This window comes from Cinclus cinclus, chromosome 4 (assembly GCF_963662255.1).
Source record: "Cinclus cinclus chromosome 4, bCinCin1.1, whole genome shotgun sequence".
NCBI classification, from domain to species: domain Eukaryota; kingdom Metazoa; phylum Chordata; class Aves; order Passeriformes; family Cinclidae; genus Cinclus; species Cinclus cinclus.
In genome coordinates this window covers 54,526,429-54,542,203 of record NC_085049.1, presented here as the reverse complement: position 1 = coordinate 54,542,203, position 15,775 = coordinate 54,526,429, and the positions used below count along the sequence as shown (strand labels likewise).

Here is a 15,775-nt window from a genome sequence, read left to right as displayed (position 1 = left end):
CCGTATGTTTTCTGCCAAAACGTAGGAGCTTTTTGTGATTTATTCTACTTTACTATCTAATTACTTGTGAATTCCCAGTGAACTTCAGGTTGTATCTATTTCTTTAGTTTCAGTGAATGTTATAATTTCTGCTTCCCACAGCCCATTTTCCAGGATAGTTGGGTGTCTTCTTCACTCACATTTGAATCTAGGTTATAGACCACACTATATCCACTATATGTGGATCATATGAAACAAAATAACTGTTTAGTCTTTAGGAAGAGTCCTAGCAATGTTTAGAATACATGCCTAGTTATCCTCACTTTACCAGTTTAGTAATGTGGGTAAAAAGATGAGAGCAGATAGGATGACCTGTTTTGGCAGCATTCCCTACTTCTACTGCCCTAAACAGATTGTGAAACTGGATCCATAAATACTGCAGTATGCCTGGTAGACACTTCAGGAGGAAAAATAACAGCGTATAATTTTCTTTTCAAACACCTGTACGATATTACCCACAAAAATGGGAAGTCTCTATCCTAATGCCTCAGATAATAAGCAATTCATATCTCCTTGGTGATGACAGTAGAGACCTGTGATCAGGATCCCAAAGAGTAGTTAGGATTCATCCTGGTAAGTTCTTATTTGTTACCTAATCTAGAGGACTGCATTATCTCTTACATTTCATACTTTCCCACCTGCTTTTGATGGGCGGAAGGATGTGATTTGCTTGGTATTTTTCATGCTGGGATTCCATTTGGGTAATTTTACAGCCGACCACATTTCACAGCCTTGCTGCTGTGTTTTGACTCTGTTTTGGTCTTTTCTAGATGCCTTAGAAGTGCAGAGTCTAGTCAAGTCCTTCTCACAGCTGCTTTTCTCTTCCTTGAGGCCAAAATCGAAAGCTGCTGTGTTCAGGAAGTGGAATGCAGCAGTCTCAAACTTGTCTGAAAACTGAGCCTGAGGGTGGCAGGTCTTTCAGTATTTAACTGTCAAGAAGGAATCTGGAGGTTCTTTAATCTGTTTTTTCCCTCTTGTTTGTTTCTTTTGCTGTTGATTTAACCAGAAACTGCTGCACAATAAACACAGTGTTAACCAGTTTACTGCATAATACTTAAAATGGTACATAACGGTCTTATATCTGCCTTGCATGTAACATTTGTTAATTTTCAGCATGTTTTACAAGCTTTTACACTCTACACTCAATATCTGGTATAAGTAATCTTAGCCCAGCGTACCACTTTGGTTTCTGGGTTCTGTGGAATGGTTAATTATAATACAACCTGTTTACTCTCTATAATGCTGGGGTGATATGATGTAGCCTTCTATTGATATGCCCACTACACTAATATTAATGATTTGCCATGGTTGTGATAAGGGTGTCAGTGTGATACGGACACTTGTATGTATACACAACACAATAGTGGAGAAGAGGCTGTGCAGATCCCTGTATCACCTGTATTCTGAGCTTAAAGAATGCCCCCAAAACCTCACATATCCAACTTCACAGAATCTCAGAAGGAATCTCAGGATATTTTCTATTCAGCCATCTCTGCTCAGCGTAGGGTTAAGAAATGCAGGTTGCTTGGGGCCATGTCCAGTTTGGTTTCAAATATCACCAAGGATGGAGTCTCCAGAACCTGTTTGTACCAGTGTTTGAACCACTGGCATGGTAAAAACCCCCAGCTTTTTCTAATGTTCAAATGCCATTTCCAGTGTTTCAATTTGTGCCTGCTACCTCTCATCCTTTCAGTAAGAAGAATCTGGCTTCATCTCTGAAGGCACAAAAAGAGTCTTTCAAGCCAAAGAATAATCCAGCTTCATCTTTGCTTATTATGGCAAAATATTAAAGTTCAGTGTTTCATTAGCGTTTCATATTACTTTCCTGAATCCCTTTCCCGGGCTTGTTCCTGTCCTGAGAGACATTTCTCAGACAGGCATGTTTACACAATTGTATTTTATTGTGGACTGCCTAGAAATACAGTATAGAGATTGTTAGTGCTTTAAAAGACCACTTGTAAAAAAATGTTGGCAACTTTTAGGAAAAACAGGTTTTGACTGTAGTTTTGACTGTGATTAGCTTTGGGTCCTGTGAAAGCCCTCAGAATTATTTACAGAGATGTTATCTTTTGGTTTTGTTAGCCAAGCTCTGAAAGAAATCAGTAATTTCCCTTGACCTAAACTTTGGTAAGTATTTGTTTTAGCTTGTCATAATGTTTACTCTACAGAAATTTCATGCTTGATTCTTCCTCCTTCCCCTTTTTTTTGAAGGTTCTTAAAAGGTCATGATGATTTATTGTGTTCACACTCTAAATGAATTGTTGGCAGTCTAATCTATCAGATCAAATTTAGCTGTAGAATCCTGTCCCTTAATCCTGCTAATGCTAGATGTTTTTTAAACCAAGGGGAAGTATGGAAGAAGCATTTTCTTTCCCTTGCTCTTGAGAACAGCATTATAGGTGTGTCTGAAACAATGTGGACAATTCTTTGGGCAATAGTGAAGAGAGTTCTGTGAGCTTCCTGAACAGTTTAATTTTTTTTGGTCATTTCATCTTTCTCAGAAGAATCAAGCCAATCAAAGGTGAAGGATGGAAACATGTGATAATGATCAGGTATTCAGTTTCATAGCTCAAGTACCTGAGATTCTTCTAAAGCAGCTTTGCATTTCCAAAAGTCAGCATCTCTCCCAGCTTGTGGTCCTATTTTCTACAGCATGTATTTCTGCCTGTCCATCACATATACTGTCTCCATGTGTGTTTTTTAAATTGCTGCGTGCATTAGTTGTATTAATTCTTACAAGTAAAATTGGCTTGCTCTCTTTTGAATTGCCAAGTGTCTCATTTTTCAGGAGCACATCTTCAGTGAATGGCAGGGTATGGCTGTATTTCTTATTTGTTTATGTTTGCAGAACTGTTTGTTTATGTTTGTGTATGCTTGCAGGACTGAGAAAGAGAGGTGGGTAGTACACAGTAATTGTTACGTGCTATAAAATATATGAAGGAAAAGAAGAAACTTAAAAGTAGGTACTTAGGAAACAAGGAAGAGGGAATTATTGTTTTCATAGTTTGGGCATAGCTCATTATTTTGCCTGTTGGGACAAGGACAAGGTGTTCTTTCATTTCATATATAATATGCCTGCTATGATAAATCTGAGGCTGCTTCCTGACTTCTCAAAGGATCTTTGTCTCTCTTTTTATTTTTTTTTTCCCAGTACTTCATCTTTTTCTGTAACCTCCAGATTATATGTCAAGAAACCAGAACCACTTATCTCCTCTTCTTACAGAGACCGGGAAAGAGATTTTTGAGATTTGAACTCTCTTCATGTGAATTACTGGAGCAGAGCTTGCTGCTTTAGCTCTTGTACCTCTTCTAGACAACACAACAACACAGGTGTTTTTCTTGTCAATGATAAAGCTTCTCAGGAAGTTATTGTTGTTCCTTTGAACAACGTGGACAACAAGGTTTGCTGCATCTTGTAGGTGCAAACACCCCCTGAAAATACAGCAGTTATTAGCATCCTGTAACTTAGGATGAAAGTATTGCATCAGATGACATTTAGAAAATATTTTTTGTTGGAACGGGTCTTTATAAATGAATAGTTACATTTAGAAGGGTTCGTAGTTATCTTCTCTCTGTATGCTCTGAAGGAACAATTACTCTTTTCTGTATATTATACTACACAATGCTTTTCCAACCTAAACAATTGTATGATTATGTATTTTTGCAGTTTATCTTCTTAAATTCTTATTTTCCAGCATTTATCATTAAGTTCACATTTTGTCATTTCAGGTCTTTGTGGTAGGAAAAACATAAATGGCTGTCGTCCAGACTTCTCTGTACTATTTCAGTTGTTAGCCATCCATGCTGTCCTCTTCCTCCATTTGGAACTTGACCAAATAATTTTTCTGTTCCCCTTTTTTCCCCCCTTCTGAGTACCATACCATATCTATTTGTTAATACTTTCTTATATTAAATGAAACCACAATCTTATCAAAGGGTTTGTTTCTTTAAAAAAACAAAATACAAAAATTTAAAAGGAGAACAATCCATGTGTTAAAAAAGATATGGATAATTAACCCAAATATTTTTGGCCCGAGTTCCAGAGCAATGAATAATTTCCATGAGTCACTGGTCTAGCACTCTGGTGATGTGACTGGAGGACATATGGGAGAAACTGCATTGAGAGCCAGACTCTGCCTTGTTAAAGCTGTCAGAAAATTTTCTCAATGCATTTTTCTGGGAGTCAAATGAAACCCTTTAATTTCTTCTTCTCATTCTGTCTTTCTGTAGCACTTAACACAGAGCACCATTTTGACCTGTGGTTAGAGCTGCTCCAGGATAGCAGCAAAAGTTGTTTTGTTATTCCTAATTAAAGTGTATGGAAACTAGAATGGAGGCCTAGGAACTAAATGCATTGAAATGGAAAGGTTCAACATAGCACAATCTGCTGCAGTGTGGCAAAAGATACTGCAGGAATCTTGGTTATTTAAATTCCTCTGTTGGTCTTGTGGCAAAAAGATTGCTGTTTCTTACAAAACTTGGCTTCTTTCTAGATCAAGCCATAAATTTCATTGTCACTTTTAAAATACTTGTTTCTTGGTCAGAGCTGCCATGGATAAAGGAAGTGGTAGAGGGAAAATCATCATGTTGCTTCTGAGTCACCTTTTCACACAAAACCCCCAAAACTAGTAGTTCTGTGAGCAGCAGGAATTTTGAAGTTGACTTGCTCTGGCCATATTGGAGTGAGTTATCCCAGCTGATGTTTGAAGATGCCTAACAGCAAAGGCACAAACTTGGATCTTTTGCAAGACTATTAATTGCCAAAAGCTTTGACATCTTCACTCCCTGTAAAGTCTATCTGAAACTGCTCTAGAAATACTGAATGACTTAAAAGCTTTGAAACAGAGGGAAGGGAAGCAGAGGAATCATAACATAAAAAGTATGATCATAGGAGGCTGAGTTTCTTAGGAAATGCAGATTAAAAGTCCTCCAGCTCAAATATTTACATTTCCTGCAACCTGTAAAATGTTTTCACAGCTTTGCATAGACACAAAATCATGTGGAATTGTGTTATCCTACATGATGCTGGTGCAGTCTCCCAATCTCTGTTTCTCTGTTTATGGCAATCATTTACATGCATTTATGGAGTTTAGTAATAAATGCCAAAGTCAAAATTAGAGTTGTCCTTTTAGTAATTTACTACATTTATTGCCACAGCATAAAGGTTAAAGAAAAGAATGGTAAAGTGGTTTCTGATGGAGGGAATGTAAAATGACTTGAGATTGTCAGTATATCATTGTTTAATTTCTTACCATGATGGAAATGTCAAAATAGAAACAACTTCACCTTAAATTACTGTAAACAGAAAAGAGAAAAAATTATGATCTGAAAAATTAAACCAATATTTCATGTATCCATGAATATTCCATGTATTCATGTATCCTTTCATGTAGAGTTAAAATATTTTAGAAGTAAATATATTTTCTACTTCTTTGCAGATCCAGTTTTGCTTATGGAATTGTTGAAGATCTGAGAGCAATGAAAAAACACTTTTGCTTGCAAAAAAGGAATTGACATTTTAGTCCATGTGTAAGTGTGGCACTTGGTGACTCACCTGCAAGGTTTCTTGGCTGATATCTGAAGAACAAAGTGCTTTTCAACCTGTCCTTCTGTAGCACTATGACTAACTGTAAAGGCAGATCTACCATCTCCAAAACAAATAACAAAGTCCATGACAGAGAAGGCTTTGTAAACTGGACCATAAATCTTAATACAATTCAGTCTGATAAATTTTTGAGACTGCTTTTAAGTATGGTTCCTGTTGTTTACCAAATAAACCAAGAGGAAAGACACAAAAAAGTGAATGGTGTCTGGCAAGATGGTTTGCAACCAGCAGGACACAATTTTAATGTCAGGTTGGAACAACACACAGAGTATCATCACTTCTCAGAACCAAGCTTTCATGGTAGCAATGGACACAGCCCATCCAACTGCAGCCCTAAATATGATGATTTTACCAGTTACAATTACTGTGATGGAATGGACGCTTCAGAAACAGATGCCATGTTGCAGGATGATGCTCTCTCTAGTGACAGTAATGAAGAAATCATTGTGGAAGGAAGTAGAAAACAACCCAAAGAATCGAGTAGCATTATGGCACTGCAGATACTCGTACCTTTTTTGCTAGCAGGGTTTGGAACTGTTTCTGCTGGCATGGTTTTGGATATTGTACAGGTTGGTATTTGCTTTGGAAGACTTTTTTAACAGGTGATCTGTGAGGCCTGTTGTTCTAACATGACATGGTAGATGTCTGCAATATTGAGATGTAATTAGGTCTGAGTGTGGTTCTGCTACTATGAACTTATTTAAAAAGTTTGACATAGCCTCAATATTTAAACAGAAATACAAGACAGCAAGTAATCACTGTGGATTTCCCTCCTTTTGTATGGTTTTGCTTTGTTCAGCTTTAGGGATTTCTTCAGCTGCACTTAAAAAGTTTACAAAATTAATTAAAATAGGAGGAAGATGTGGCAATCTTTGTCACTTAAAATCTTGAGAGAGTAAAGGAAGCTTGGACTTCAATCAGTTGCAATGGAAAGAGACTTTGTTACCTTGAGAAAAAAAAGAAAATAAATTCTGACATATAAACTTTACTGCTTCCTTGGGCTGTTTGACACCAGTCTGGTGCTTTGTTCATGTACATCTTACCAATTTATTCTTTGTACAGATTCTTTAATTGAATACTTTTATTTTCATTAAAATAATAATTTCAATTGTTGAAAATCCCTGAATAAAAAGACAATTTACAGTTTTGTTAGTTTAGTTAAAGTTGGTAAATAATGACAAATTAAATACATGGGTTGACAAGACATACAAAGTAACACAGCAGTTCAGAGCTAAGAACTTGGTGCACAAAAAATGAAGAGATTTCTTTAAAAAATCTGGGTTTTAGAAAGCTGTGCTGTTGTAAATTTCACACTTTGAGGTAAAAGAATAAAACCAAGCTTTTTTACTTACAGGCTGTGTTCATAAGACAATTAATTCCATGTTGGTTTTATGTGTGGTTTCTACACAGCTGGAAAGGAAAAGATGAAAATATTATTGAAAATTAAGAGCAGAATTCGAGAGCAGTCATAGTATCTGGGACTATTTTAAATAATGAAAAACAAATACTTCAAATTAATGACGTCTTTTTTTGACTGCATTTGTTTGAAGGCCAAGTTTTGTATCTCTTGCTTACAGTCTTCTCATCTTTGAAATAGTAATATGCAGTCATAAATCTGTTTTATTTAAATAGGTAACAGTTCTGACATCAGACTTTTTGGTCTGATACAAAGAGATTTAATTTTTTTAGAGGCTTAAGTTATGATTTACGGAATTTTTTGAATTCTTTGTGGGCAGTCTGAAGAGAATTTTTCGATTAAATGTTTCCCACTGTATCCTTTGTACAGCACTGGGATGTGTTCAAGAATGTTACTGAAGTCTTTATCTTGGTTCCTGCACTTCTTGGTCTCAAAGGAAATTTGGAAATGACCTTGGCATCCAGGCTGTCAACTGCTGTAAGTAACTTTCCCTTCCTCTTCACTCTTCAGATACATGTTTAAAAAACATTTCAAAAAGGAAACAAACCTTTGAGACACAAGTGTTTTAGGTTTATGAATGAATCTGGCTGTTATTAAACAGTTTACATCCGTTATTAAGTTGGCAAAGTTAAAAAGGTGACCCTTGTCTCCACACATCAAAACTTCACTTCTAAAGTCTCTTCCAACTCATCATTCAGAACAGATAAAGCAGATTTTTGAGATTTACAGGTATATTGTGTAAGGTTGAGAGATCTCTTTGACCTTGAGGAATTTCAAATAGGCAAATAAAATGTTAATGTTTTAAACACATTTTTTTTAAAGACCATTAGTGTGGCACCAAAATAAAGCATCAGTAGCATTGCTATTCCAGACCTCATGCAGGAAATGCAAGAAATTTTTATTTTTAGCTTTCTGGTTAAAAAAATGTATTTATTTTTGTTGCCATGAGGTTGTTTTGGGGTTGTTTTTGTGTATCCTTATTTTTTGTGTGTGCCAACACTGTAATGTAGCATAACTAGTTTTTTTTTTTCCTGTGTGTTCTTTCTCATGTATTTGTTATAGCTGTTTTTTACATTCCAGGGGATGTTCTATCTCTTCATTTTTTTTAGTCTAAGTAAGCCAGATTGCCTTCCTGTATATCTTTTGTGTGTGTGTGAATAACTAGTGATTAGATCAGTCTAATAATGTGGCTAGGCTATTTCTGATAGCTGCACTGGGTCTCTCTCTAACACTCCCTAATGCAATGCTCCTTCCTTTCAGCACGGCCCCCACTCTCTGCCTCTTCCTATTTGAATGAATTTTTCTAGTACACGTCTGGTCAAAGGTATACATAACTCCAAATGAGATTTTACAATGTCTTTGTAGAATATTGCTCTTGAAACTTGCCAGGGTTTTATGTACTTTCTTGCCTAGAAGGGTCAGGTTTAGACTTCTCAGTCACTTTGTGATCAGTGGCTGTGTCCTATTATTTATGCTTTTGTTCATTTCCAGCTGTCACTCCTATCTTCTGGCAGAAATATTATTAGTCCATAAGTGCATGACCTTGTATTTCTACTGTTGAATTTTCTCAGCAGTTTTTGCTGCTGTAACTCTCAAGGGCATTCAGTTTTTGTATTGTATTGCAATGCTTTATATTGACAAGGTCTCCCAGTGTTCTGTCATTAATAAGTGTCATTGCCACATTCTATTGAGCTGTTGCCTGAGTGCACACTGTGATGGACATAGCCTTGGCAGTCCTGTGAGGGTTTGCTTGTGTCATGCCCATTACAGAAATTGATTACTTTCATCCATCAGAATTGACATGTTCTGTTGTATTTTTATCAATGTCATCCTTAGTCATTCAATCTTGTTTACCGTTGGATTTTGTTGTTCTTATTTTGCTGAGAATTCTTCCTGTTTCTTAACAGTATTTTGTGTTTAAACCTTACTGCCTTTGCTCTCAGGCATGAATGCTTTTGTCTATTGCTTTACCTTTTGGTTTTTGTTGACCTGTTGTTTAATTTGTCTCTGGCTGGTACAGTTTGTGGCCTGAGGATTAAAAATGCTTATATTGCATAGTGAAAAATACACCAAGTCCAAGATGTACCAATGCCTTACTGAAGGCTTAAAATAAAGAAGGTCAGAATACACTTCACCACTTCTGCTTCAGTTAATGTGATCTTTAATTCTTTGTCTCAGTTGAGCTTATGACCTTTCCTAGATCACAAATCCAGGACTTGTCTGGTTTGGTCAGTGGCTGAATTCCCCATCCTCACCAGTGCCATCACATTTGTGAACACCACAGCTCTCAGGAGACATTTGGAAAAGGGTGCCACAGATACCTTCTCTGCACTGTGATCCCTGATCTAGGTTCTTATTATCCATCAGCTGTTACCAAGACAGGAGCTGATCCCCCTGTCATGCACACAGATGAAGGGTACTGAAGTTTCCACAACACAGGCTGCATGTTCAGTGGATAAACTAAGAGAACAATCCTGTACAAGATAAGAACAGTATAGATCATTCATTATCAAGGGTATGCTAACAAGATTGTATTTAAGTTTTATATGTTAAAAAAAAAGCCAAACTAAAAAGCAAACAAATAAATAAAACCCCAAACCAAAGCTGTGGAAACCTGTTAGAGGTGATGGCTTACTGCTAGACCTGCAATTTACTTGTCAGTTCTCTCAGAAAGAGGTCATTCTGACTTTTGCATTCTTCCCTTTGGTTTCATTGACCCCTACTCTCTTTAGCCACCCAACCTTTCGTCCTGTCATCCTCATCCTAGGTGAGAACAGAAGGAGAGCATTAATTCAGATTATATCTAAACACTTATTTAGAATCCACTTGTCTGATTAATCTTCCCCTCTGTGGCTTACATTTGCATTATCTGGCTCCCCAGCAGACACATCTCTGTAAGTAAAAGCAAGACTGTGCCCCTGTGACCAGCTTTACCTTTTCAGGAGGAAATTTCTGACATGAGTTCAGCATTGGAGTTAATTCGAGCCCTGCTTGCTGACTTAGCCTATAATTGCATCTGAATTTGCAGACATGCCTGTGCTCTTGGGGCTGTAAACTAATTATCTTTATTTCATTGTTAATTATGTGGTCAGCCAGACAGCAGTGTCTTCTTAGCAAGTTTCCTATCCATAGTACATCAGTTTCAAGCATTGTCTGGTCACTTCCATTCATCTTGTTGCCCAAATTTCTCCTTCAGCTGCATCTTACTGATCACTCATAATTTCCCATGCACTTTAGAATCAGTTATTTCACTAAATCTGTCTCAAATACTGTGGTTTTCATCTACCTCAGGGCGTAGCTTGTATTTCACTTTGGTGCTTGTGTAAACTTCATGCTCTGGCAATCTTACAGCCTACTGCTTTTAAAACATTATTTTTATCCCATCAGAAGTTACTTCATATGTAGTATACAGACAGCAAAGAGCAAAAAGTTGCTTCTGGAGTTCTACTTTTGTAAACCCTTCTTCCTCTGCCCACTGCTGTGCTGGTATAACTGTGTGAGGTGCACTTGGGCCAACTGCCCATTCAAGCACATTATTTGTATTGTGTTTTGTGTCCTTCAGTTCTTCAGCTTTGTTCTGTTCTTTGGCTCATTCTTCTTGTCTCAATTCACATTGATGTCTGTTTCATTTTTAAAGAGCAACAACAGCAAAAAAAACCCAAAGAAATGACCCACCAACAACACCAAAACACCACTTATTCAGTAATTTCTGTAAATCTGTGCAAACTCTAGTTCAGACTGTGTGTTATCGTTGTCAAGAATTAGCAGTATGACTTTACAAGCCTTTTGGTTAGGTCCATCTGTGTCACAGTATCACAATAAACTTGATTTCAGGTTATGAAAATGTGCAGCTGCAAGGAGTGGTCCTGCTCTTTCTCCTTTCCAAGCCCTGAGAGCACTTATGCAAGGTTCCATGGTTGGATGTGATGGATCAGATCATTTTATAGCAGATAAACCCTTATCTCTCCCTGGATAAAAATGTTTTCCATAAATCAGGAAATTTTTGGTGTCATGAACTCATGGAGCTGGATCAAGAGAGAAAATGTGAATGCGTAGGTGACAGTAGCAGAAAGAAGAGTTGTGGCATTTGGCAGAAGCTCACCTTTAGGCCAGATTAGGCATTTTGCAAGATTACTTTTTTTTTAAACAGGGATTTTTTTGGATACTTTTCCAAAACTTTTTCAAAGAGAGAAGTGAAACTCTCCAAAGCCTGCCATTTTGTTCATTTAGCATATATATCTTAAAGAAGGATGCAATGGAGATTCTTACCAGCAGTTCCTGAAACAACTGCTGTACTAAATTACTGGATGTATTTGCAGAGCTTTCACTGTAGTTTGAACATTCTAAAATATTTATAGTGTGATTAAGATAAAATGCCTTATTATATTTCTGTCTTTAAATTAGCATTTCTTTTAATAATTTGTTCCTTTGAAGTCACTGCTATCACAAAATGAAACAAAATGGAAAAGAAATTGAATTGAAATCTACTGAAAAGGAATTACCAAAAGATGAAAAATATATGCATGAAGTCTTTCTGTTTTTGGAGAAGTATGTTATCTTATAAATTAGTATTGTATTGGAGAAGCCACTAAAATTTATGCTCAACATGTAAAAAATGTTCTGTTATCTCAAAAAGGAAGTTGTTTTAAACACAGTCATACTGCAGTGATTTGTATTGTTCATCAGATCTTGTCCTCTAACTCAAAAAAAAGCACAAGTAGGAAATACATTATAAAATGGTATGCATATACTTTTAAATTTCTTAGAATAATTTATTTGCTATTTTCCAGCCACTGATCTAATCATCAATGTAAGGTGGCTGTTATATCTTGCAGAGCAAGCTAATGTTAAACAAGTTACTATGTGAAACTGCTGTGAAATTTACTGTGAAATTTAGCTGCTTTTGGAAGGATACTGTATGTCTGATTTAAGATCAAAAGCAATGTTTAACTTTTAAAGATATATCTTGTTTTTAATCAAAGTGTTTTGTTTTGTTTTATTTTATTAGCTGAATTATTCCTGGATATTTTCAAATTACGATTTTAACCCCAAATGTCTGGTTTTTTTTTTCTAATTTTGATAGGTAAATATTGGAAAAATGGATTCTCCCATTGAGAAATGGAACCTAATAATTGGCAATTTGGCCTTAAAACAGGTAAATATAAAGGGTTTATTGGATTAATTATTGTGAGTGAAGTTACTGAAAAATTTAAATCACAAACAGTGGTAAGTATGGAGATGAACAATGTTAATGGGAAAGTAGCTCTACTACACTGGCTCTTCTCTAAAACAGTATGAGCTTATATTTATTAGAAGAAGAGGTAAAGTACTATTTGTGACTGTACCAAGGGTATTTCCTTTATAATTTTTCCTGAGAAAGGATCTGAGGGTGGTTAGAGAAAAATTTCAGATTTGGCAAAAACTTTTAAATTTGACCTTTCAAATGTTTCTAGTACTGTGTTTGCACTGGATTCAATTTTTAAAGGAAGTATGTGGTGGAGCTTTTGGATAATAAACAATATTGTAGATAGCTGAGGAGGGTTTGAAGAAAGGAGTGCATGTTCTCCAAAGCAGCTGTTTCTTGAGAGCCTTTTCTTATCCGTAAGTTGTAATCTAATATTCCTAAAACACAGGTGAAATGCTTGTATTGTGACTTCAGTACTTTAAGTGGCTTAGAAGCTTCTTCAGGCATTTGCTTCTTGTAAATCTTGAGCTCATCTCTCTGATTTTACTTTTGCTGTTCTGGAGTCTGTAAGATGCTGGTAAATCCTCTTCTGCTGGCCTAAGATTTTGTCTTCTTAATCATCCAAGGTTATCATCCTCTCTGCAAAATAGATGAGCATGCTGCTGTGATACCTGGCATGTAAATGTAGATAGGAGGAAAGGCTAACAGAAAATGATTCTGTGGTCCTCCAAAGTCTGTCAGTTATTTTATGAATTCACTTTCTTTTCCAGGTTCAGGCAACAGTAGTTGGTTTTCTGGCAGCAGTGGCAGCAGTTATATTGGGCTGGATTCCAGAGGGCAAATACCGCTTTGATCATTCCGTCCTTCTGTGTTCTAGCAGTGTAGCAACTGCCTTCATAGCTTCTCTTTTACAAGGTAAAGGGGGTGCATGTGTTACTTTGTGCAATTTTTTATTTTTCTGTGGATGCAGGTTGTGTCTTGTGTTGCTATTCCTTAAACATTTAAAACCAGGAAGGTACAATACATCTGAAAACCAGCTGAGGATAAGATTCCCTTTTGCAATTTCCATATATTGGGGGCATGTTGCATTCCTCTCCTGTCATAGTTTTGGAAAGCTTTTTGGTTTGTATGACAACCTGAGCATATCTAAACAAAAGAGTATGGTTTTGGGATTTTGCCTGCTATGATGCAGAACTTCTCCCCCTGCCGTCATATATTCATTTATGTACAGAATATATTCTTTGTACTAAGCAAGTGACACTTGTTTATAATTACACTCAAGTGGTCCTGGATGTTAGCTTAACTGAATTCAAAGTTCCAGGTTGCCCATGCTGCTTGTGTGTTCATTTGTGCTCTGCTTTGTGGCTGAAGTGGACAATATTTCTCTTTTGGCTCATAATCTGAAGGGTTTGGACCAAGTTCAAGTCCAGCTTTACAAACAGTGCCAGTGTCTGTCTGGAGCAATATGGCATGATGAATTTAATTCTCTTCCTAATTGTCAGGAAACATTTAACCATAAGATTGTACTTAATGGATGTGAAGGGGAGGAGGAAAGTACCTTGCTTCTGACATGTTCTTAATGAAAATACATGGCCAGTAGTCTTAAGAATAGTAAGTCAAGTGAAATGGGTAACTTCCTTGTTTTCTGCTTTTCTAAGCTTACTTATGTAAAAATTACAAAGTTGCTGAAGTTTTGCATGGAATTAAGAGCACACATGTTTTTAGTGACTAGAAAGCCACTGAGTTTGGTCATATGCAGAATTAAGGGCAGCAAAAGGACATGAGTATAGGTTTTACACTTCTCATGTATGATTTGGACATGAAGAGAAACTTTGGTTTTTATCTTGGTGATGGGCCAGCCCAGGAAATTACTTTCTAAGCTTTGTCCTCCTACATGTGAAATAGGTGCTTTTGAAATATTGTGGTCCTACAGGATCATTCCAGTTCTTTCTTAAGAGAATTTCCCAGTGTGTAACTCCTTAGGCAGTTTCTCTGAAAGGGAACTCCTAATGTAGCATACCATACATAATATAACATAAAGGATGGCATATACAGTTGGAGTTCTTATATATAATATATGATGAGAGGGAAGTTAATCAGGTTCTGCCGAAGTCTATTACAATGTGAATTTTATTTTTAGTAGCCACTTGCAATTTTGCAGGGAGATAACTCCTCAAAAGTTAGTGTTGATGTTTATAGGAAAAAATACAAATTAACACCTCTTATCAAGTTTTTCAAGTATGTAGCAAGTAACATTTCTTATATGTTGTCTTGGGTTAATTTATTGTGTAGCTTCTTGGTGTTTGGTACTAACTCCATGATAGTCTTGTGCAATATCAGATGTCAAAGTATCTAATCTTATGTTGTTTTCAGCCTAGGTTGATTTAAATTTCAGTCAGGTGAAGTTACCAGGGTTGGAAAAGAATACATTTCATAGTTTTTTTCTTCAGGAAATACCTGCTTACAATTTCAATCGTGCTAATTCTAGTCAAGCAAAGTAGTTAATTGTACAGATGGTTCTTGGGTTTTTTTTCTGTGTGCTTACTGTGTTTTTTAATTGTATGTGTCCATTTTTTTAATATAGCTAAAACTTAAAAACACAGTCATCCATCAGATGATGGTGGGAAAACAAATCATCCTGGGCAAAAAAGCAAGTTTGAAATTGTCATAATTTTGGGATTTTCTGTGGAATTGCAACAGTGGATACAGTTACTGTACTCTCTTCTTTGTTGAATTTAGGAGTGATAATGGTTGGAGTTATTGTTGGATCTAAGAAGACTGGTATTAATCCTGACAATGTTGCTACTCCTATAGCAGCAAGTTTTGGAGATCTCATCACCCTTGCCATACTAGCATGGATAAGTCAGGGTCTATACACTTGCCTTGGTAAGTGTGCTTTTAAATGTGTATAAACCCTCAAGAACCCTTTTTGGATTAGGAGGGTGGGGAGAAGGCTGGGAGGGAGAGGTTCAGCAAAGCTTTTAGTCTGACTTACTTTTTGTCAAGATTTATACCATTAAATCTTAGAGTAAATCTTAGAGTGCCAGGATTCCCCCCTCCCCCCCCCCCCCCCCATTTTTTAAAAATAAATCATAGAAATAACTAACCTGAACTTTGGCACAATCTAGGAATATCTGAAAGACTGACAATATCACAGTCCACCTACATGTGAAATACAAACCCTAATAATGAAGAAACAAATAATGTGAGAACATTTTCTCAGAGTAGGAAAAGAATGTTAAGAGCCTTATTCAAAATTAAATTATTGCTGCAACTAATTCCATAGAAACAATTAAAGTTTTACTGTGTTTTGAAAGACACTACTGTAGACAATTACAGTATAATATACCACAGATAAAATACTGTGTTGTCCATAACTTACAGAGATGCTGATATAATCACATACAGTCTTTACAGCTCATTGTCCAAAGCTTTTCATGTGGAAGTATTACACCAGCAGCTAGAAAAAATACCTAACAAGACTCAAGCTAGCATGGTGTGGCTTACAGTTGTTTTTTCAGTGTTTGGT

General features: G+C 36.4%; 1 protein-coding gene across 1 annotated transcript in view; it reads left to right on the top strand.

Moving 5' to 3' along the window:
• Window positions 1-5,658: 5,658 nt before the first annotated feature.
• SLC41A2 (solute carrier family 41 member 2) overlaps window positions 5,659-15,775 on the top strand; it is a 35,785-nt gene continuing 25,668 nt past the window's right edge. Inside the window, exons 1-5 of the mRNA XM_062491273.1 lie at window positions 5,659-6,213; window positions 7,431-7,538; window positions 12,145-12,216; window positions 13,017-13,161; window positions 14,986-15,132. Coding sequence (XP_062347257.1) covers window positions 5,659-6,213; window positions 7,431-7,538; window positions 12,145-12,216; window positions 13,017-13,161; window positions 14,986-15,132 — 1,027 coding nt within the window. The remainder of the gene's footprint in view (window positions 6,214-7,430; window positions 7,539-12,144; window positions 12,217-13,016; window positions 13,162-14,985; window positions 15,133-15,775) is intronic.